This window comes from Bos indicus x Bos taurus, chromosome 9 (assembly GCF_003369695.1).
Source record: "Bos indicus x Bos taurus breed Angus x Brahman F1 hybrid chromosome 9, Bos_hybrid_MaternalHap_v2.0, whole genome shotgun sequence".
NCBI classification, from domain to species: domain Eukaryota; kingdom Metazoa; phylum Chordata; class Mammalia; order Artiodactyla; family Bovidae; genus Bos; species Bos indicus x Bos taurus.
This window is the reverse complement of record NC_040084.1, coordinates 83,991,038-84,014,593: the sequence shown is the minus strand read 5'-3', so window position 1 is coordinate 84,014,593 and position 23,556 is coordinate 83,991,038. Positions and strand designations below refer to the sequence as shown.

The 23,556-nt window shown below is 39.2% G+C and overlaps 1 protein-coding gene across 3 annotated transcripts in view; it reads right to left on the bottom strand.

Annotated features, from left to right (window-relative positions):
* ADGB (androglobin) overlaps nucleotides 1–23,556 on the bottom strand; it is a 190,460-nt gene that overhangs the window by 67,344 nt on the left and 99,560 nt on the right. For all 3 annotated transcript variants that reach the window (XM_027551777.1, XM_027551778.1, XM_027551779.1), the window contains exons 15-22: nucleotides 22,210–22,393; nucleotides 21,127–21,190; nucleotides 16,699–16,801; nucleotides 14,385–14,526; nucleotides 12,420–12,534; nucleotides 7,772–7,939; nucleotides 1,381–1,516; nucleotides 619–756 (exon numbers count right to left, since the gene is read on the bottom strand). In XM_027551777.1, coding sequence (XP_027407578.1) covers nucleotides 619–756; nucleotides 1,381–1,516; nucleotides 7,772–7,939; nucleotides 12,420–12,534; nucleotides 14,385–14,526; nucleotides 16,699–16,801; nucleotides 21,127–21,190; nucleotides 22,210–22,393 — 1,050 coding nt within the window. The remainder of the gene's footprint in view (nucleotides 1–618; nucleotides 757–1,380; nucleotides 1,517–7,771; nucleotides 7,940–12,419; nucleotides 12,535–14,384; nucleotides 14,527–16,698; nucleotides 16,802–21,126; nucleotides 21,191–22,209; nucleotides 22,394–23,556) is intronic.

Here is a 23,556-nt window from a genome sequence, read left to right as displayed (position 1 = left end):
TTGAAAAATGGCCTAGAAATGTAAAATTATCTATGACTTAGCTGAAACTGACTGCTGTGCATTCCGCTAGGCACTGAGGATGAATGGGAAAAGGCCAGTTTCCTGTGTTTGAAGAACTCACAAAAGATGGGGAAAATACAGCTGATCATTCATTCAGCCAGTATTCACTGTGTGCTCAGTCTGTTTCAGACACAGACTAAAGCCACACTGCACTAAATTGCAGGAACAAGAGCTTGAGCATACATACCTGCACCCTGAACTCAAGAAATTTCAATATTTATAGAATTAAAAACAATTAGCTGAGCCATAGAGTTGAATGAACCTAAAATATTTTTTGTTAGCATGTAAACAAATATTCATCTTTATTTATGCAGGGCTTCCCTGGTGGCTCAGATGGTAAGGAATCCTCCTGCAATGCAGGGGATATGGGTTCAGTGCATGGATTGGGAAGATCCCCTGGAGAAGGGAATGACTACCCACTCCAGTATTAAGGCCTCCATGGACAGAGGAGCCTGGCAGCCTACAGTCCATGGGGTTGCAAAGAGTCAGACACGATTGAATGACTTTAACTTCACTTATTTATGCAAGTTCATTTTATAAATGATTGAAAGAGCATACCTGGTGTTCTCGCTTTCATAAGTAATCTGACATATGTTCCTCTCCACATGGCTTGAATTTTAATTGCCGCTGCTACTTCCTCTGGAGAATACTCTTTATCGCTTGTTGGCACATTGTACTTAGCATCTACCCATTCCGCTAAAAAGAGAAAAACAAACTTTGGACTGAAAGTTAATCTAATCTCTACTTCAATTTTCACTGCCTTTAACTTTTAAGGCCATCTGATGTGTCAAGTGCCACAATGATTTGTTCTTATATTTAACATTGCCTTCTGCAGGTGGTTCCTTTTTAGAATATAAACATTCTGGAGAAGGGAAATAGTAAATATTGACACTTTAGTCAAATACTGTTGAATTCCTCTGTGAAAATAGCAAGAAGGATCTCTTAAAGTTGAAAAAAAAATGTTAAAATCGTGGGAATAGAGCATTGGAAAAGGAAGAAATGAAGGTTTCTGAGACCAGAATATCTTCCCAGAATTCCTCAAGTTGTACTATATACATAGGTGACGGTCTGCTTTTTAAGGTCAGAAACAAATAAAACTGGGATATTCTGGGCTCCCCTGGAAATACGTGGAACAGGGGACCATGTCAGATCTTCGGAAACTTTTGAGCTTTCTCAGGGCAATGCTTGAACTCTACAACTGTCAATACTGAATTATTCTACCTACACCACAGAAATTTTGGGTGCATTTTTCTCAAATTACGTATCCTAAATAAAGCTAGGAATTTCCTGGTCACGTAAACACCTAAAATTAATGAGTACCTAAAGAAGCCTCTTCCAAAGAAGAATCGAGTAAATCCAAGTGCAAAACCACAGCACGGAATGCAAATTTGGTGTTGGGTGGAGGTTTTGTTATTTGAGCTTTCTTCATTAAACGCCATAAAGAAATATGAAAAACCTGAAAAAGATTAAATGTATTAGTATATTTTCTAAATCAAGAAAATACTCTTACCTAGTCAGAGAGGCTCTAAAAACCTTTCTATTTCTCAGATATACACACCATCTAACAGAAGACTCTTTGAAGACTCCCTCATCTGGTAAGAGACCAAATTTATTTAACATCTGATAAATTTTAACTTAATAAGATTTAATCAACACAATGTTTATAATATATATTCAACCAAAATTAATATTAAATTAATTGAGGTGATACAGTGTAAGATAAAAAATAATGTTCTTATGCCTAAGCGACTTAAATACCAGGTTTCTCTTATTCTGAGATGCCATGTATTGTAAGATACACTATTAATTCATGTGCTTCAAGAAAGAAAATATGCCACTCAAGATTTTTATCACTTTCCATCACTTGTGAGTATTTATTTCCTATTGAAAAATCTCTTTTAAATTTATTTAGGCATAACTTCTTCATCATATATCACATTTAAACATATATGAAAAAATAAAATAAGCTACATATATTGATTAAGTATTCCAAAAACATATTCATACTCAGACTCCTACTCTTGCAAATCACTTTTTGCAAGCACTTAACATGTGTGTTTTCTATACAGTTATATTATTTGTGTTGTCAAGAGATGCACCATTGCCTCAAGAGCTTTCTTATTTTGTCCCTGGATATTTTCTCAAGCCACTGACTCTCATTCAGGAAGTGTTGATGCCAATTCATTGTTTATTTCACCAAAGAGGACTGATGGAAGGTTTCTAGACTACAACCAGAACACATATTCCTTCTTTCAAGTTCTTTTTTTTCATGATTTTTATACAGAAATGTTGACAGATTCCACATATCCAATCACACTATTATTGGTGATGATAACCAACCACGGCACATTTCTGCTTGTTTACTTGTAGCTATTTACATGTTCACAGGGAGTAAAGCACTTGATGGATTAGGTAGGGCTGAAGTGAAATGAAGTGAAAGTCGCTCAGTTGTGTCCGACTCTTTGCAACCCCATGGACTGTACAGTCCATGGAATTCTCCAGGCTAGAATACTGGAGTGGGTAGCCGTTCCCTTCTCCAGAGGATTGTCCCAACCCAGGGATCGAACCCAGTCTCCCACATTGCAGGCAGATCCTTTACCAACTGAGCCACCAGGGAAGCCCTAGGTAGGGCCCCCCTGGGCACTATTTGTGGTGACTTTCACCCAATTATACCTCTCCCTCTCCCTGAGCTCTTAGGAAGTCATTCTGATCTGAGGAAAACCCCTTTCCCTTCGTGCACACGGTCACCCCAAATGCCAGGTGAATTTAGGATTCACTATGTGTAACAAATGGTGCCATCAAATCCTTCTACTTAAGGACTGTTTATCATTTATCTTGAGAATATGTATGTAATGGACTCTATATGACGAACTATACAAAAGAGAAATATCCTTGGGTCTTTGCAATCTCTTTAGTAGATTGCCCTTGACGTGTATCACATTCTAGTTTAAGGTTTATGCAACGATTTTCTTTTTCTTCTACTTTTGTGGAGTTTTTCTTGGTTTGAAGATTGTTCTTAATTGTCTTTCCCCAACAACACCTTATGCTCAGTTAAAGTGGAATAACAGGGAAATTAAATTTCTAGTATAAATAATTTCTAATATAATTGTACCTTATATATTGTACATACTGTTTGCTTATATGAAATTAAAAATTGGCTGAGTGAAATGATTCTAGACAGAGACCATGCACCCTTCACAAAAGTTAACTCAAAATTAAAAAATAAATAAATAAACAGTAGACTGAAATGTACAATGTAAAAGAATAAAATTTCTAGAAGATAAGATAGGAGAATATCTAGATGACCTTGGGTAGGGCAGTGCCTTTATGTATTCATCACTAAAGCCATGACACATAAGAGAAAGAATAGATAAGCTAGACTTCACTAAAATTAAAACTTCTGCTTTGTAAAGAAAATGTCAAGAGAATGAGAAGACTTTGACTTCTCTAATGACTTCATAGACTGGGAAAAAATATTTGCAAAAAGAATACTTAAAAGGCAATGATAAGAAAACAAACAACCTGATTAAAAATGGGCCAAAGACTTTAACAGACACCTCACCAAAATAGATATACAGATGGCAAATAAGCATATCAAAAGATGTTTCACGCTGTATGTCATCAGGGATATGCAAATTAAGATGACTTACCACTGTGCTTTAGAAGAGCCCAAATCTGGAACACTGACAACACCAAATTCTGACTAGAATATGGAATATCAGAAACTCTCAATCATTTTGATGGGAATGAAAAATGGTACAACCACTCTTGAAGAGTCTGATGATTTTTATAAAGCTAAACATACCCTATTATACGATCCAGCAATTACACTCCTTTGTATTTACCCGAGGGGATTGAAAATGTATGTCCGCCCAAAAACTTGTACACAGTTGTTTACAGCCACTGCATTCATAGATGCCAAAACTTGGAACCAACAAAGATGTTCTTCAGTAAGTGAATAAATAAACTGTGCTATATTCAGACAATGGAATATTGTTCAGAACTAAGAAGAAATGGGGCTCCCCAGGTGGTGCTGGTGGTAAAGAATCCTCCTGCCAATGCAGGAGGCATAAGAGAAGTGGGTTCAGTCCCTGGTTGGGGAAGATCCCCTGGAGAAGGAAATGGCAACTCACTCCAGTATTCTTGCCTGGAGAATCCCATGGACAGTGGAGCCTGGTGGGCTATAGTCATAGGGTCTCAGAGGTGGATATGACTGAAGCAACTTAGCACACAAGAAGAAATGACTTATGAAGTCATGAAAAGACAGGGAGGGAACTTAAATACCTATTTCTAAGTCAAAGAAGCCAATCTGGAAAGACTACATTATGACATTTTGGAAAAGGCAAAACTATGGAGACAATAAAGAGATCAGTGTGTGCCAGGGCTTGGGGGAGGGAAGGGATGAGTAGGCAGAACACTTAGGACTTTTAAAGCAGTGAAATTACTATGTATGATACTACAATGATAGATCTATGTCATTATACATTTGTCCAAGCCCATAGAATGTATGCCAAGAGTGAATTCTAATGTAAATTGCAGACTTTGGGCTCATCAGTTGTAAGAAATGTACAACTCATGGGGGATGCTGGTAAGTAATGGGGGAGGTGTGTGGGGGGTAGGGGATATATGGGAAGTCTCCATGCCTTCTGCCCAATTTTGTGATGAACCTGCAACTACTCCAAAAATTGTCTTTAATAAAACAAATTTTAACTGGGTATCCTGTGTTTTAATTTCTAACTCTAGCAACACTACTCCCCAGGGGCTATTTGACAATATCTGAAACCATTTTTAGTTGTCACAACTAGTGTTTGGAGGGTGTAGGCAAGCCATGATGCCACTGACAGTTCAGGACCACAACAAAAATCAACTGAAAGGTCGATAGTGAACAGGGGTGCCACTCTCTGTTTTGTATCCCTCCTTTAAGGCTTTCAGGAAAGGAGGATGGCAAAAGTAGGAAGTCAATACATACCTGGAGTAATGGGCAAATTTGGCCTTGGAGTACAGAATGAAGCAGAGCAAAGGCTCGTAGAGTTTTTCCAAGAGAATGCACTGGTCATAGCAAACACCCTCTTTCAACAACACAATAGAAGACTCTACATATGAACATCACCAGATGGTCGACACTGAAATCAGATTGATTATATTCTTTGCAGCCAAAGATGGAAAAGCTCTGTACAGTCAGCAAAAACAAAACTGGGAGCTGACTATGGCTCAGATCATGAAATCCTTATTGCCAAACTCAGACTTAAATTGAAGAAAATAGGGAAACCATCTAGACCATTTAGGTTTGACTTAAATTGAATCCTTTACAACTATACAGTGGAAGTGACAAATAGATTCAAAGGTTAGAGTGTCTGAAGAATTACAGACGGAGGTTCATGATGTTGTAGAGGAGACAGGGATCAAGACCATTTCCCCAAGAAAAATAAATGTAAAAAGGCAAAAAGGTTGTCTGAGGAGGCCTTACAAACAGCTATGAAAAGAAGAGAAGTGAAAGGAAAAGAAGAAAAGGAAAGGTATACCTATTTGAATGCAGAGTTCCAAAGAATAGCAAGGAGAGATAAGAAAGCCTTCCTTAGTGATCACTGCAAAGAAATAGAGGAAAACAATAGAATGAGAAAGACTAAAGATCTCTTCAAGAAAATTAGAGATACCAAGGGAACTTTTTATGCAAAGATGGACACAATAAAGGACAGAAATGGTATGGACCTAACAGAAGCAGGAATACACAGAAGAAATATACAAAAACATCTATATGACCCAGATAATCACAATGGTGTGATCACTCACTTAGAGCCAGACCTTCTGGAAGTCAAGTGGACCTTACAAAGCACCACTATGAACAGAGCTAGTGGAGGTGATGGAACTCCAGTTGAGCTACTTCAATTCTTAAAAGATGATGCTATGAAAGTGCTGCATTCAATATGCCAGCAAATTTGGAAAACTCAGCAGTGACCACAGGACTGGTCAAGGTCAGTTTTCATTCCAATCCCAAAGAAAGGCAATGCCAAAGAATATTCAAATCACCACATAATTGCACTCATCTTACATGCTAACAAAATAATGCTCAAAATTCTCCAAAGCAGGCTTCAACAGTATGTGAACTACGAACTTCCAGATGTTCAAGCTGGATTTAGAAAAGGCAGAGGAACCAGAGATCAAATTGCCAACATCCATTGGATCATCAAAAAAGCAAGAGAGCTCCAGAAAAACATCTACTTCTGCTCCATTGACTATCCAAAAGCCTTTGACTGTGTGGATCACAACAAACTATGGAAAATTCTTCAAGAGATGGGAATACCAGACCACATGACCTGCCTCCTGAGAAATCTGTATGTTGGTCAGGAAGCAACAGTTAGAACTGGACATGGAACAACAGACTGGTTCCAAATCAAGAAAGGAGTATGTCAAGGCTGTATATTGTCACCCTGTTTATTTAACTTATATGCAGAGTACATCATGAGAAATGCTGGGCTGGATGAAGCACAAGTTGGAATCAAACATTGCCAGGAGAAATATCAATAACCTCAGATATGCAGATGACACCACCCTTATGGCAGAAAGGGAAGAAGAAATAAAAAGTGTCTCTAAGAAAGTGAAAGAGGAGAGTGAAAAAGTTAGCTTAAAACTCAACATTCAGAAAACTAAGATCATGGCATCTGGTCCCATCACTTCATGGCATATAGATGGGGAAACAGTGGAAACAGTGTCAGACTTTATTTTAGGGGGCTCCAAAGTCACTGCAGATGGCGACTGCAGCCATGAAATTAAAAGACGCTTACTCCTTGGAAGAAAAGCTATGACCAACCTAGACAGCATACTAAAAAGCAGAGACATTACTTTGCCAACAAAGGTCTGCCTAGTCAAAGCTATGGTTTTTCCAGTGGTCATGTGAGAGTTGGACCATAAAGAAAGCTGAACGCCAAAGAATTGATGCTTTTGAACTGTGGTGTTGGAGAAGACTCTTGCGAGTCCTTTGGACTCTTGCAAGGAGATCCAACCAGTGCATCCTAAAGGAGATCAGTCCTGAGTGTTCATTGGAAGGACTGATATTGAAGCTGAAATTCCAATCCTTTGGCCACCTGATGCAAAGAACTGACTCATTGGAAAAGACCCTGATTCTGGGAAAGATTGAAGACGGAAGGAGAAGGGGACAACAGAGAATGAGATGGTTGGATGGCATCACTGACTCAATGGACATGAGCTTGAGTAAGCTCCAGGAATTGGTGATGGACAGGGAGGCCTGTTGTGCTGCAATTCGTGGGGTTGCAAAGAGTTGGACATGACTAAGTGACTGAACTGACTGAACTGAAAGCTAGGATGCTGCTTAGCCCCAAAAGTGTGAGGAAATATTGATACCTCGAGAGCATCCACCTATCAGTGGGGAAGGAGTTGGTGGATAAATAGTACAGTCACCTCATCCTTTAGTAGGATGTTTCTGAGGGATACCCTCCACAGTTCACCAGGATCCCCTGGAGGACTGAGCCCCAGTAACCCACAGCAATCATTATCATATCCTTTAACAAATATGCTTTTCTTTCTCATTTCATTCTTCCTAGTCTCTCATTTCTGCTTGCTGTCATCACTTTCCAAATTGTCTTCATCCAAAACATTCTCTCAGCTCTGATTTAGGGGATCTTATCTAATATGAGATATATTATTACAAATAGAACATATTCTTCTAGGAACTGTATAGCCTGAACATACTTACCCTGAAGTGCTGTGCAGTTAGTTCTTTATCCTGGAGGGGGATAGGGTAGTGAGCTGTTTGTAGATCCTTCAGGGCTGCAGAAAGTTTAGCCTTATCTTTGAAATTAGCAATCACATGTCCAACAGCTTTCAGAATTGTTAAAGCCTGCTCTGTAAATCGGTAGCTCTCCTGTGAAGACCAAGCATAGTACTCAGCTTCATTTTTGTTTATTTAGGTGTAATTAAGTTTACAAAGATTTCGTTTCTGTTAATATATTAAAAATCTGTTACGTGACTGACTCAGCAGTTATTTATGGAAAATTTACTTGATCAAAGTATTTCACCAGGAGTCATGATCAGAGAGATGTTAAACAAGGAACCTGATTCTTGCTCTTGTAGGAACACACAGAAAGAACACCAACCCCACTGGGGGCCATGGGCAATTTCTCCACAGTATTAATATCCAACCTTTGTTCTGAAGAACGTCTAGGAATTAGTCTGACAGCTGTGTGGTATCTGATGACTGAAGGGCAGAGAAGAGTTCAGGGAGAGAGCAATTAAAAAAAAAAAAGAAAGAAGAGGCAAGAGGGTGAACTAGCATGTCTTCCTTCTGCTATAAATGCTGAAGAAACAATAAAGCAAGGAGGCGACAGGGATACCAGGAAGGGACTTATTTTTAAAGATGGAGAAAACCCTGAGGTGTTGCAGATGATGGAGAAATTGCAGAGCAGAGGGTGCTTACAGGCAGCCTGAAGAGGGTCATGCAGGAGGATAACTTTGTAAAGTCTGCTTTTGCCCCTTTCCTTAGGGGCACTAACATCACTCCGCAGTTCCCTGTAGAAATTCTAAGGACTAGTCCAGCAGGAATAGCATGAGAATGGAGCAAGAAGCTGATGAAAACAGAGGCAACTGACTCGCCATATTAATGCATTTACTTCCCCCTGACCTTCTCCCAATCCCCTCAACGCTTTGGAAAAATGTCTTCTTAATAGTTTCTCCCTGAAATGAAACCATGACCCGAAAAGTCACCTGGTTAAGTGGTAGCATTGGGAGTGATCAAGAATGGCTCTGAGAAGCTTGAGTCTCTCTGCTTTTGAACCAATCTATAGCCCCCTTTCCTTCTTGATTAGAAGTGAAGACTACTGGGGCCCAAAAGTCAGCCCCAATAACTTTTATAAGATGGAGGATAATCACAGGAAAATACGAATTCACAGACCCGAACAGTTAATTAGGGAATTAAATCACCTAAAAAAACAAACTGCTTCCATTTCCTGACTATTGTAAACAGTTTTGCTATGAACATTGGGGTGCATACATCTTTTTGAATATAAGCCCAGGACATATGTCCAGGAGCTGGATTGCTGGATCATATGGTAGTACTTTGCCAACAAAGGTTCATCTAGTCAAGGCTATGGTTTTTCCTGTGGTCATGTATGGATGTGAGAGTTGGACTGTGAAGAAGGCTGAGTGCCGAAGAATTGATGCTTTTGAACTGTAGTGTTGGAGAAGACTCTTGAGAGTCCCTTGGACTGCAAGGAGATCCAACCAGTCCATTCTGAAGGAGATCAGCTCTGGGATTTCTTTGGAAGGGATGATGCTAAAGCTGAAACTCCAATACTTTGGCCACCTCATTCGAAGAGCTGACTCACTGGAAAAGACTCTGATGCTGGGAGGGATTGAGGGCAGGAGGAGAAGCAGGCTAAGCAGGACAGAGGATGAGATGACTGGATGGCATCACTGACTCGATGGACTCTGGGAGTTGGTGATGGACAGGGAGGCCTGGAGTGCTGCGATTCATGGGGTCGCAAAGAGTCGGACTCAACTGAGCGACTGATCTGATCTGATGGTAGTCCTATTTTTAGTTTTTTAAGGGCTTCCCTCATAGCTCAATTGGTGAAGAATCTGCCTGCAATGCAGGAGACACAGGTTCAATTCCTGAGTCAGGAAGATGCCCTGGAGAAGGAACTGGGAACCCATTCCAGTAGTCTTGCCTGGAGGATCCCATGGACAGAGGAGCCTGGCAGGCTACAGTCAATGGGGTCAAAGAGTTGGACATGAATTAGTGACTAAAGCACCACCACCATGGAACCTCCATACTGTTGTTCTACATAGTAGCTGTATCAATTTACATTCTAACCAACTGTGTAGGAAGGTTTCCTTTTCTCCATACTCTCTCCAGTACTTATTTTTTGTAGATATTTTGATGGCCATTTTGACTTATGTGAGGTGGTACCTCATTGTGGTTTTGCTTTGCATTTCTCTAATAATTAACAATGTTGAGCATCTTTTAAAATACCTGTTAATCTTCTCAATGTCTTCTTTGAAGAAATGTCTATTGAGGTCTTCTGCCTATTTTTTATTAGGTTGCTTTTTAACATTGAGTTGTATGAGCTGTTTGTATATTTTGGAAATTAACCCCTTGTCAGTCACATCATTTGCAAATATCTCCAGTTCCATAGACTGTCTTTTCATTTTGTTGGTTTCTTTTGCTGTGCAAAAGCTTTTTCTTTTTTATTTTATTTTATGTTTAAACTTTACATAATTGTATTAGTTTTGCCAAATATCAAAATGCAAAAGCTTTTAAGTTCGATATGTGCACCCCAGTGTTCATAGCACTATATACAGCAGCCTAAATGTCCATCAGTCGATGCATGGATACAGAACTGGAATATTACTCAGCCATAAGAAGAATGAAAAGCTGCCATTTGCAGTAACATGGATGGGCCTACAGAATATCATAGTGATTAAGTACACAAATACTGTGTGATATCACACTTGGAATAAAATACATAAGTACAAATGGATCTATTTACAAAACTGAAACCTCATAGACATAGAAAACAAACTATAACTAACCAAAGGCAAACAGGTAGGGGAGGGAAAAATTAGGAGTGTGGGTTTAATGGATACACACTGCTACATATAAAATAGATAAGAAACAACGACTTACTATATAACACAGGGGACAATATTCAATATCTTCTAATTAGCCTATAATGGAATATAATCTGAAAAAATATATATTAAAACTGAAACACTTGGTGGAACAGCTGAAACTAACATGATACTGTAAATCAGTTCTACTTCAATTCAAAAAAATAAAAAAGAAACAAATTAGATAAGCCATACTATGTAAAAAAATTTTTTTTTGTTTATTTGTTTGGTGTTTGAAGCAGAGAAAGGTTTATTTCAGGGCCACACAAGGAGGTGGTGGCTCATGCTCTAAAAATCCCCAAGTTTCCTGAAGTTTTTTTTTTTTTTAATATTATAATATCATTATGTGTGCTCAGTCACTCAGTCTTATCTGACTCTTTGAAGTCCCATGGATTGTATCTCAGCAGGCTCCTCTGTCCATGGAATTTTCCAGGCAAGAATACTGGTGTGGGGTGCCATTTCCTCCTCCAGGGGGTCTTCCCAACTCAGGGATCGAACCTGAGTCTCTTGTGTCTCTTACATTGGCAGGGGGATTCTTTACCACTTAAGCACATTTATTATTCATCTAAATCATATAATGTTGGCAGTTAAGTTGGCTGCCTTTATTTTATAGTTATCTTGAAGAATCGGACATGACTGAGTGACTAACACTTTCACTTTATGCAGTTTTATTTATACAGTTTCTTTTAGATAACACTGATTTATTCAGGTAAAAATAATTTTTTTAAAGAAGAGAAAAAACAAGAATTTAAAATAAGCAGGGTAAATCTAATTAAGGGTTTAAGGGACATAGACGGTGGGCTTGATGATCTTCCTTCTGTGTCTATTGAGCAGGAGTTAGGTCTGATGAGAGGTGATGCAGAAAGAGAAGGGGCAGCCATAGGGCATCCTTCAGGACCACTGCCTGGAGAGGGAAGAACGCATGACTGGAGCATATCTGGGCCATGAAAACGTGAGCACGGAGTTGGTTTTGAGCCATCCTGCTACTGCTCTGGACAAGTTTACTGACTGGCTAAGTGGATCTCATCTCACTAATATGAAGTTGTGATATATGGAGATAGATTAGAGGAGCAGGTAAAGCTGAATTATGCAGTAGAAAGGCCCTATAAATACTTGTCTCCCAAAATGCATATGCATGTGTCTGAAGATGTCCTTGAGAGGATGTCTAAACCAAGACAGGACCTGAAGGAAGATTTATTTATCTCTCTTTTCTTTCAGACTCTGTCAGAGCCAGTAGCTAGAAAAACCAAGAGGTTAAGAGCAGATGAAGAAATCACTGACCCTTTCGTGGATCCTCTCTCCCTGAATCCCAGAGTCCCTTCCTTAGGACAAAGAAGGAGGAAAGGAACATTTAAAATATCAAAAATTTAACCTGCATTGAAAAAGTCCGTACTGATCCTTTATGTTTCTCAAGGGAACAATAATATTGATACTATGGGATCTGCCTTAGGTGTTAATAGATGTGTAAGGGAATTCAACAGAGCAGAGGTGAGTAAATAAAATAAAATGAAATAAAATAATAATTATTTTTAAAATAAAATGATTTTATTTGTATCCCTACAGAGTTAAGACTGCTTATTAACATGTTGTATTTGAGAATTTCTTACAGAATATACTTAGTAGTTTTAAAAAGTAAACAAATGAGTAAGCTGAATAAAAAAATAGAAATATTATTTAGTTCAAGATCTTTGAAACTAAAGCACACACACAAAAATCACAGTTGCTAACCAACTTACCGGCTCAAAGTTGGGTAGCACAACATCTTCATCCCCAATGACGAAGGTCACCATGCTGCAGATGTGTATGGAGTGGCCCACGGGGGAGTATGCAGTGAAGAGCAGCATGTGTCTCCTAAAGAGAGTGGACACTATATATAGATCGAGGGTCTCCTTTGTTGTAGTCCTTGCCTCTGTTAGCTTCTTGATGATACTTTGTGCTCAAATGAAGTCAAAGGTTAGTATGGGCTGAATTTTGTAACAGATGAGGTAATGACTGATGAATTTTTACTCTGAAAGAACCCTCAGAGAGCATGGAATCTATATTTCACTAATTATGTTGGATAAAAGCAGTCACACTAAATGACAAAGTTGCACATATTGGAGACATCTCCCATGCACTGCTGCTGCTGCTAAGTCGCTTCAGTCGTGTCCAACTCTGTGCGACCCCATAGATGGCAGCCCACCAGGCTTCCCCGTCCCTGGGATTCTCCAGGCAAGAACACTGGAGTAGGCTGCCATTTCCTTCTCCAGTGCATGGAAGTGAAAAGTGAAAGTGAAGTCGCTCAGTCATGTCTGACTCCTAGTGACCCCATGGACTGCAGCCCACCAGGCTCCTCCATCCATGGGATTTTCCAGGCAAGAGAACTGGAGTGGGGTGCCATTGCCTTCTCCGCCCATGCACTGCAGACATATTGCAAAAGACTGATCCTGATTTTCACCTCACAACAGTAATAATTCACATTGGCCAAGTGCATTGTAGATTTCATAGTCATTTTCTCACAAATGCATAGCTTCATGTATGTTACTTATGTCTCTCCTACCAGGTTGTAGCACCATGGAGAGGACTGAGAGCATGTCTTAAAGCTTCATGGTGGCTGCTTAGGTCCTTTTGGGGGGAAATGTAGATAGAAGTAGTAAATTGTGAAAGTGTTAAGCTGCTCAGTTGTATCCTACTCTTTGTGACCCCATGGACTGTAGTGTAGTCGGCCAGGCTCCTCTGTCCATGGAATTCTCCAGGCATGAATACTGGAGTGGTTTGCCATTCCCTTCTCCAGGGGATCTTCCTGACCCAGAGATTGGACCCAGGTCTCCTGCATTGCAGGCTGATTCTTTACTGTCTGAGCCACCAGGGAAGCCCAGATAAAAGTAGATTCTTTATCAGTTCCTCATCCTTGGTCATCTTGATGAATGAGCACTCAGACAGAATAATGATCTCTGGAAGAATCTTTCCATACTAGAGTTTTTAGGGGAGATGTGAAAAATATAGTATTTTTAAAATTCATTATTCCTCTAGGAATATTAGATGCTTGCCATAGATTATTTTAGCACTTTATCTTGTTGCTTGGGTTTTGCTTTTTGAATAAGAGCCATAAATTTTCATTAATCACATAGAATATCATGATTGATCTTGGGAAATTCAGCAAAATATTTATCTTATCTGAAATATGAGGTAATATTTTGAACTTATCAAAAATCATGAAAACTTTTCAACTATATATCTTTTCTTTAAAATGGAAAATGTGATGTGTTTAACCAATTGTATCTTAACTTAAAATAAAACTACAGGTAAAATTAAAAATAACTACAGGTAAAACTATAGATTTATAGAAAAAATGCTATTTTTCAGCCTGTTTTTAAATAAAATCATGGTCCTTATTAAGAACTATGGCATAATAAAACAAAAAGATCATTTTAATAAATTAATTTTAGGAAATACTGGGTTAAACACGTTTAAAATGTACTCTTTACTAAACACGTTTCAGATTCTTTGACAATTACACATCTTCCAAAAGATACAGCATTTCTCCAGTTTATTCATTCCCAGAATTATTTTTCTCAAGAATCATGATGATAGACCTATACTTTGTGAAATCACTGTAGGAAACAACATATTAGATTCCGTATTGTTTCATTATCTAGTAGTCAAAAGTTTACAAGTCTTCAAATAATACTTAGTATTGGAAAAATAAAGTCACTGCATACCCAACAGGCAGGCGAACCACTGTAGCCTTGGTAGCATAGGTGTGAATTGTCACAACAAGATCACGTGGCCTCAGAGATTTCCAAGAAACTGTCTCAACTGTAAGTAGTCCAGGCTCTATGGGAGGGCTGTTCTTTGTTAAAGCTTTAGGAAAAGTTAAAAAAATTATATATATATATATAAAATTTGATTGTTGGCCATCACTAGTACTGCTTTTTTATCAATATGACATTAATAATATAATTATAATGATATTAACAACAACCAACAATTAGACATATTCTGAAAATGCTCATAAAACATTAGAAATTATGCTGGGTAAATAGTTACGGGAAATAATACTCGAGAGGAAGAAAGACCTCTGGTCCTATTCCTACTTTTCTCCTCGTAGTCATTCCCCCAGCTGAGGAAACCAGAAATGGAAAAGTTAGGGAAACAGAGGTCAGCCAGGGATATTTCATTGTAGTATACCACTACTTTTCTTATGTAGAGCAGGAATCACAATATCCTGCTGGATATGCAATTTTAAAGGAGGAAAATTACTACTTCTGGGGAAATGAGAGATTTTCCTAAGAAAGTGTCAAAACAAGGGCAAAATATGCTACATTTTATCTAAGTTTTTTACCTTTGATTCTTAGCTTTAAGTGTGTGGAGAAATAACATAATTAACAAAACTTTCATTTCAATTAAATTAACATTTTAAATTTAATTGTATTTTGTAAATTAACTAAAGCAATCTAATTAACTTTTTAAAATCTGAAAATGGGTAGAAAATATTATTCTTCATTGGTAGCTGAGGGCAAAATACTTCTTACCTTGTTTTGCAGCTAACCCTCAAGCTAATGTTACAGGCCACCACGTGATCTGAAACACTTCCTTGCATTTGGAGTTTCAAAGTTCTAGGATGTGGTGCAGCTTAGGAACTGTTGGTTAGGTAGATATACTAAACTCACACTGCTGAAGTCTGGAAAGTGTATTCAACAAATATTTATTGCCTACCTGCTACACATCTGATACCACTTAAAACATTGGGTATATCTTAGTAGGAAAACCATAGTCTCTAACATCAAGGTAGGCAAGAAATTCAATATTAAGCATGCAGAAAATATGTATACCTGTACAGGGTCAGAGCTGTTCATTTGAGTTACATATAAATGCTTTAGTAAAACAAGTCAATCAAAGAATACTGTTTTGTGCATATGTGCATGTGTTCACAAGAAGAAAGAAATCTAACGGCCTTAGAGAAGAAAAGGAACAGTCTATCTGTTAGAATAGGAAGGAAAGGTGACTAGAGCTTCAGAGAGTTCAATATGAGGAGATGAGTGGGTCATTTCTGATCTCTTCTATCTCTTCAGTGAAAATAGTAGCAAGGTCATCACCTGGAAAGGAAGAAGGATAAGAGTGGGAATTGGAGATTTGAAGATGGAGAGAGATCTGCAGGTTTGCAATAATCATCCATAAGAAGGAAAGTGTGGAGAATGAATGAACTTGGGGAATGCTGACAGTGCTTAGGCCATTTGTTTGTTTGTTCTTTTTGAGGTTTGTGGTCGTCAATTTAAAATGGGGCTAGGTAGTAGGAATTGTTTTCTTCAGTTACACTCGGCTGCTCTGATGCAACCTCAGGTCAGGAACAGAGATATTTTCAACCAGTATTAGGGTTTTGTCAGGAACATAACTTGAGAGGGTAAGAAAGTACTTGTGTTGAGGGCACCTGTGAAGAAACGTCAATAAATACAATGATGGGCCATGGAAACTGTGTTGGGACTCAAAGAAATAAGGATCTAATGAGGGTGGACACAGAAAAAGTTGTAAGGTTGATGAATGGTGGTCCCCATTCAGTCCAAGAATTGTAGGGGTAGAATTCTAGAGACAGTGAGCTGGAGCTTCAGGTGTGGTGGTCAGAGAGCTTAAGATTGATTGAGATAATACAGTTATTGGTACATAAAATCTAAATAAAACCATGATAGTAGGCGCCCAGGGCAGGATGGAGATAAAGGCCTTTGGAAGAGTTAAATCAAAGAAAGAGCTTGTGATTTTAAATAGATTTTGAAAGAATCAAGAATGATGCCATGTATAAGGGGAAAGAGAAATAGAGGGACTAGGTGTGCTAAAGAGGTGATCATATGACCAGAACAAAGAGAGAGATGGGTGGCAAGAGTGAGCTTACTCCTTGATGTCAGAGGAGCAGGAAGATCTTAGGAGGTCTAGAGAGGAAATAAGTTCCTTCATTCGGTGTCTAAAACTTGCAGTATACATTTCCCCTGAATAGAAAGTGAGCTGGGCTTTCAGACTGTAATTTTCTCATGGCCCTCTTACCTCCAGATTCTCCCCAGCGTACCAATGCAGAAAGGCAGATCAGCAGTTCAATGGGCTTTAAACTGTCGACGAATAGGTGATAGGACACACGTTCATCTGAAAACTGCAAGAAATAGACTAATTGTTGCATTTCATATCAGCCTGTTAATGGTAGTATTTCCCAATTCTAATACCTGACCTTCATAGAGCATTTAGTGTGTTCTAGACATCACAACAAGTACTTTTCACTTTCATGCATTGGAGAAGGAAATGGCAACCCACTCCAGTGTTCTTGCCTGGAGAATCTCAGAGATGGAGGAGCCTGGTGAGCTGCCGTCTATGGGGTCGCACAGAGTTGGACACGACTGAAGCGACTTAGCAGCAGCAGCAGCAGCTGCATATACCACAACAAGTACTTTACAGATTTAATGAAAGAAAGAAAATCACACTGGTGCATGCTGGCAGCAGTCCATGGAAACCGTGTCTGCAGAGACTGAGACTGGCCACCATATCAGAGAGAGCCAAAGTTCTCCTCTGTGAGTAAAGAAAGGGGGTATGTTTGTTCCAGAAATGACAATAGAGGAAGAAATTGAGCCCACAGCTGAGCAGTGCTCAGAAAATAGGTCCCTGATAAGTAAACAGGGAGGGAATAGAAATGTATTAAGGTAGGCTACTTGGGCTTCCCTGTTGGCTCAGATGGTAAAGAATCTGCCTGCAATGAGGGAGACCTGGGTTCAATCCAATAGTTGGGAAGATCCCCCGAAGAAGGCCATGGCAACCCACTCCAGTATTCTTGCCTAGAGAATCCTATGGATAGAGGAGCCTGGCTACAATCCTTGGGGGTCACAAGTAGTTACACACAACTGAGTGACTAAGCACATGCTACTTGGTGTTTTTGCTATTACTCCTTCATTCTACAAGGTCTTCAGAACTATACCTATTGCATGCTGATGAACCAAACTGGGGGCTTCCCTTGTGGCTCAGCTGATAAAGAATCTGCCTGCAATGTGGAAGATGTGGGTTTGTTCTCTGGGTTGGGAAGATCCCCTGGAGAAGGGAAAGGATACCCACTTCAGAACCAAACTGGATTTGTGCTTGGGGCATGCAAGAAAGTACTGAGCACAACTGGAGTATCTCTTAGTGGACAGGAGCATAAGGATTACATGAATATGATTTCAATCCATCTTAGGTGGGTGCTATTAATATCTATAATTATGGATGAAGAAACTGAAATACAGAGGGTAAGTAATTCGTCAAAGGTCACAGAGCTTGCAAGTAGCACAGCTGAGATTCAAAAGTAAGTCTGTCTATCTACTAATACCTAACTCCAATGTTGGTCTTTCAATTATTGTGCTATTACTGCACTTCAATGTCCCAGTGCTTCAACATAATTTTGACTGATGGTGTATGTTAAATGTGTTAATTTAATTGTCATTATACTTTAAAGGCTTTCTATATTATTTTACAATATTTAAATAACAAGTTGAAATGCAAAAAAAAAAAAAAAAACAAGTTATATTGTGAAAAAGAAATCCTTAGTAATCAAGGATAATAAGATTTCTAGAAATGTTTGATGCAATGTAACTATTTAAAATGATTGCATCACTCAAAGTTTTCCAATAGTTAGCATTTGACACTTTATTTTAGTTTTCTTTTGTTTTCTTTGGTCTGCAACATGTTGGTAATAGAAGCAGTTGTTTCAAATACTCCCTGTCTAAAACTGTGAAGGACCTTGGATTTGCCAGTGTAGCCTGTGTGAGCAAGGAGGAGGCTCTACCGATAACTCATTTGCCGTCATTTTAAATTGTTTGAGAATTTGAAGATGAGGTGGCCCTAGAGGCCATATGAAGGGAATCTGCCCTGGTGCAGGCACGAGACATCTTTGCAAACCCGCTGCCAACTCCCATGACATCACCCATGGGGACAGCTAAGGGATGTGCACAGGACAAGCCTCAGACTCCGTGTTTCCAGTTCAGCAGGCAGTGCCTGTGGCCACTAAAATCAGGACTAAAGTGAAAGCGTTAGTTGCTCAGTCGTGTCTGACTCTTTGCAACCTCATGGACTGTAGCCTACCAGGCTCCTCTGTGTGTGGGGTTCTCCAGGCAAGAATACTGGAGTGGATTGCCATGCCCTTCTCCAGAGGATCTTTCCTACTCAGGTATCGAACCCGGGTCTCCTGCTTTGCAGGCAGATTCTTTACCATCTGAGCCACCAGGGAAGCCCCTAAATCAGGACTGCCTAGCCTCAGACCACGGGCAGGCCAAACTAAAGGCTGTTAATTTGGGGTACTAACAACATCCTCTAACAACATCCGTCATTTTCTCAGACCATTGATGTTAAAAAAAAATTCAGGGGGATGAAGGGACTCATAATGGATGCTGTCATTTTATTTTGCCAAGCTGGAACTTTAAAAGGGAAATAAAATTCTGTATTTACCATCACTTCATAAAAATGTCCAAACACACACACACACACACACACACATATATATTAGGGTGGCAATGTATAACAAAAACTCATGTGCCAAATGCTCTTGGTAATAATAATGACAGCCAGCATTTATTTTCACTTACTAAGTATTAGGCATTCTACTAAGTGTTTTACACAAATTCTCTCATTCCTTTCTCAACTCTGATGTAGGTTCTCACTGTCATTGTATAAAAAAGTAAACTGAGGCAAAGAGTCCTATCCCAAGTGAAATCTGCATTCAAAACCAGGCAGTCTGGCTCCAGAGCCATGGATCTGCTTCCTCCAAAGGTGCACTAGTGAGAAAGGCACAGGCTTCACTGAGGACAAATCTGGTTCTCCTGATGTTTGTGCCTCTTACTAGTTTGGTGGTCTTGGGCATTTTACCCCCAAACTTGGTCTGCCTCAGTTTCCTAACCTGAAAATCGATAATAATAATAGTCTTTTCATTGGGTTTGCCTTGAAGAGTTGATGCAAAAAAGAACCTAGTTCAAGGCTGGGAACAGAGGGAGCACCTATAAATGACTATCGTTTAATTGTTGCTAGTAATTCGAATATGATGACATTCCTTAATTAACTGTAAACGGTAAATAAATATCATACCACACACTGGGTTCTGCAAGTCTCAACAGTTTGGGTTTTGTTGGTTTGCCTTTGCTTTGTTTGCTTTTTTATCTTCATAAAGTCAAAGCATTCCTCTGGGTATTTTTTGTAGACAGACTACCGAGCCAGGTCAGTCATTCTGCCAGCCCCAGTCACTAGTACCTAGCTGATTCGTACTTTCAGAGCTGGCAACCAGCTACAAAGTACCTCTTGAGGGATGCTCAAAAAGGTTTTCTCTGTCTGCATTTTCATCTAGTACAAGTGCAAAGGGAGAAGTCATCCCCAAGCCTCCTTACTTCCTCCAACTCTGCATTAGCTCAGCGAGATGTGGAGTTATCACTGGGGGCTGCATGGCCCCATACAAGCAACAAGCATGTTTCAGTGTAATTTAGTTTCCCAGGATACATTTCATCATCTTCTCCAAAATTCTACCCAATGTGAGACTTGTTCATTAATTCATTCAACAATTTTTTTTAAAAAACCAAGTTTCTACTTCATGCCAGGGCCTGTATCGCAACAGTCAAGAAAAGGACAGAGTTCTCCTTAAGATGTTGACATGAAGTGGATAGGTAGGTGGAGGAACACAGAGGAATGACCATACAGTCTGGATGGAGGGAGGAAAGTGTTTGAGTGTGGACAATCACACAGAATGCATGGAGTGAGCATACTTGACTCAGACTCTATGGCCAAGGAAGGAGGTCTCACGGCATCCGTGCTGTTCTGAGGGACTTGTAGACATTGGCCAGAGGAAGGGGAATGAAATTCAAGCAGTGGGAAGGACTAACGTGAATTAATTTCAAGCAGAGGGAAGAATGTGGGCTGATATAGCAAAAATGATAGTGAAAATGTGCTTATGTTTTAGGAATTGTGTGCAAGTTAGTGAACATTAATTAGCAGAAGACATATGAGATGTGGGTTTGATCCCTGGGTTGTGAAGATCCCTTGGAGGAGGGTTGGCAATCCATTCCAGTATTCTTTCGGAGAATGCTGTAGAGAGAGGAGCCTGTTGGGCTACAGTCCATAGCGTTGCAAAGAGTTGGAGGCAACTGAAACGACCTAGCATGCAAGCATGAATAGTGAATTTTTTGTACTTTTCCTCCCCTTATTTATAAGTCAAAATTTCCTTAGTGTGAACTTATAAAATAATGCATCTCAGGGTTGAACTGCTGCAACATAATCAGATGGATCACACTTGGAAATACCAGGTAGCAGAATTTTGCGTATTGTCTGGGTGAGCGATTGGTAGAAGACCCTAACAATTTTTAAAATACAATTATATTAGAAGTTTAGAAATGCTTGATAAATTTGAAAGTGTTTTTCACTAGCATGATTCCATCAAAAATTTAAGAAGTGAAAGAGAAGATATCATAATGTATTTACCTTGAATTCTGATTTTTGAAAGTTAAGGCAATATGAACTTGGTTTGTGGAAAATATATATAGTCCTGAAAAACATTTATAACAGATTATTGTCATTATATGCAACAGACTAGTACTACATATTAAGTTTCTCAGACATGAATAATTATAGGCAAAACAGATAAAGATAGATGAAAGCTACAAGATATAATAACAATTCAGAGAGGGAAAACATGGTTGCCAGGGCTGGGGGTGGGCAAAACAAGAAGAGATTGGTAAAAAGACTACAAACTTTCTGTTACAAGATGAATAAGGTTTGAAGATCTAACGTGAAACATGGTGAGTATTGTTGATAAGACTACATTGTATAATTAAAATGTGCTCAAAGAACAGAACTTAAATGTTCTCACACAAAATAAAAAGGTAAACCTATGAGGTGATAGATGTGTTAATTAAATGGATGGGGGGATCTTTCACAATATGTATGTGTTTTAATTCATCACCATGGACACATTTGTGTGTGTGTGTGTATAATTGCTTTACAAAGTGGTGTTAGTTTCTGCTATTACAATGAAGTGAAACAGCTATACATGTACATATATCCCCTCCCTCTGGAGCCTCCCTCCCACTCCACCCCTCTAGGTCACCACAGAGAACTCAGCTAAGCTCCCTATACTATATAGCAGGTTCCCAAATCTATTTCACATATGGTAGTGTATATACGTCAGTCTTAATCTCCCAACTCATCCACCCTCCATGCATACTAAGTATTTATAATTTTATCTATCAATTGTACATAAATAAAGCTGGGAAAAAATAATAACTGTATTGAATTAGTTGCCTGACAGGGACACAAATGATTTCTCTCAGTGAATAAACTTAAACAAAAAATAAGTCTTTGAGAAGAGGCTGAAATTGGCCTGAGACTGGTTTGGCTACTCATGCTTCATGTGGACAATCAACTCATCCATATTTCCTTCTAATATTTTTGTTTACTATTAGATCAACACCAGACTAACACTGGCTTAACTCTTTTAAATGAAAGCTAAAAATCAAAGGCTTATATATCCATTATATTACACACACACATAAAATTTATACTTACTGAAAGCATACACAGAAGTCTTCAAAATCCAACCATATTTCTTTAGAAACACCGTTATTTATTGTTGTGAGTTCCTCCTGTGATTTTTCCTGTGTTGCTGTTGTCTGGCTGACCAAATCTTTTTCCAAACTGATTCCCTCAGCTGGATGGACTGTGTCATTGACTCCATAGTCTGCTAGTTCATCTGTGCAGAGCAGAAGACAACAGTATCGAACACATCTAGGGTGTTAAATACTAAGTTATTAAGGTATGAAAAACAGTAGAGGGGAGCTCACATACTGAAGTCTGTTTTTGAGAAAATATTTCCTGAGATAGTCATTTCCACGAAGACCTCAGATTTGTAGAGGTCCATGCAGAGGCTGCAGTCCATGGGGTCGCTAAGAGTCAGACACAACTGAGTGACTTCACTTTCACTTTTCACTTTCATGCATTGGAGAAGGAAATGGTAACCCACTCCAGTGTTCTTGCCTGGAGAATCCCAGGGACGGCAGAGCCTGGTGGGCTGCCATCTATGGGGTCGCACTGAGTCAGACACGACTGAAGTGACTTAGCATAGCATAGCATGCAGAGACCCATTTTCATACGCTCAGAAGAATTTAACCCTACCTTGTATGCAGAGTGTCCAGAAAATCTGAAAACACTTTTGTAAATTTGTGCACACATTCTTTAGAGATTGTAAAGTTATAACCGAATTTAGCTGCTTTATGCTTTATGTATGATCAAACCAGTCACTCCTAAAGGAAGTCAACCCTGAATATTCACTGGAAGGACTGATGCTGAAGCTGAAGCTCCAAAACACTGGCCACCTGATGTGAAGAGATGACTCACCAGAAAAGACCCTGATGCTGGGAAAGATTGAGGGCAATTGAGGGGACAACAGAGAATGAGATGGTTGGGTGGCATCACTGAGTGAATGGACATGAGTTTGAGCAAACTCAGGGAGATAACAAAGGATAGGGAAGCCTGGCATGCTACAATTCACGGGGGCACAAAGAGTCAGACCCGACTTAGCAACTGAACAATGCATGTAAAATCTGCTATAAACTGACATTAAGAGATGGGATGGCCCAGACAATAGAAGAAGAAACAAAAACTTGAAAGATCTATGGTGACTGACGTCTTTCTATAAGACAACTGATCTCCACAGTCAGTGATTCTGCAATCTTATTTTATGTTTATCAAGGCCATAAATTTCCCGTATACTTTCTGGAACCACAATGTTATATATACACGTGCCACACTACACTGTTTTTGCATTTGAGCCTTGGGTTGGGAAGATCTCCTGGAGAAGGGAATGGCAACCCACTCCAGTAATCTTGCCTGTAGAGTCCCATGGACAGAGGAGCC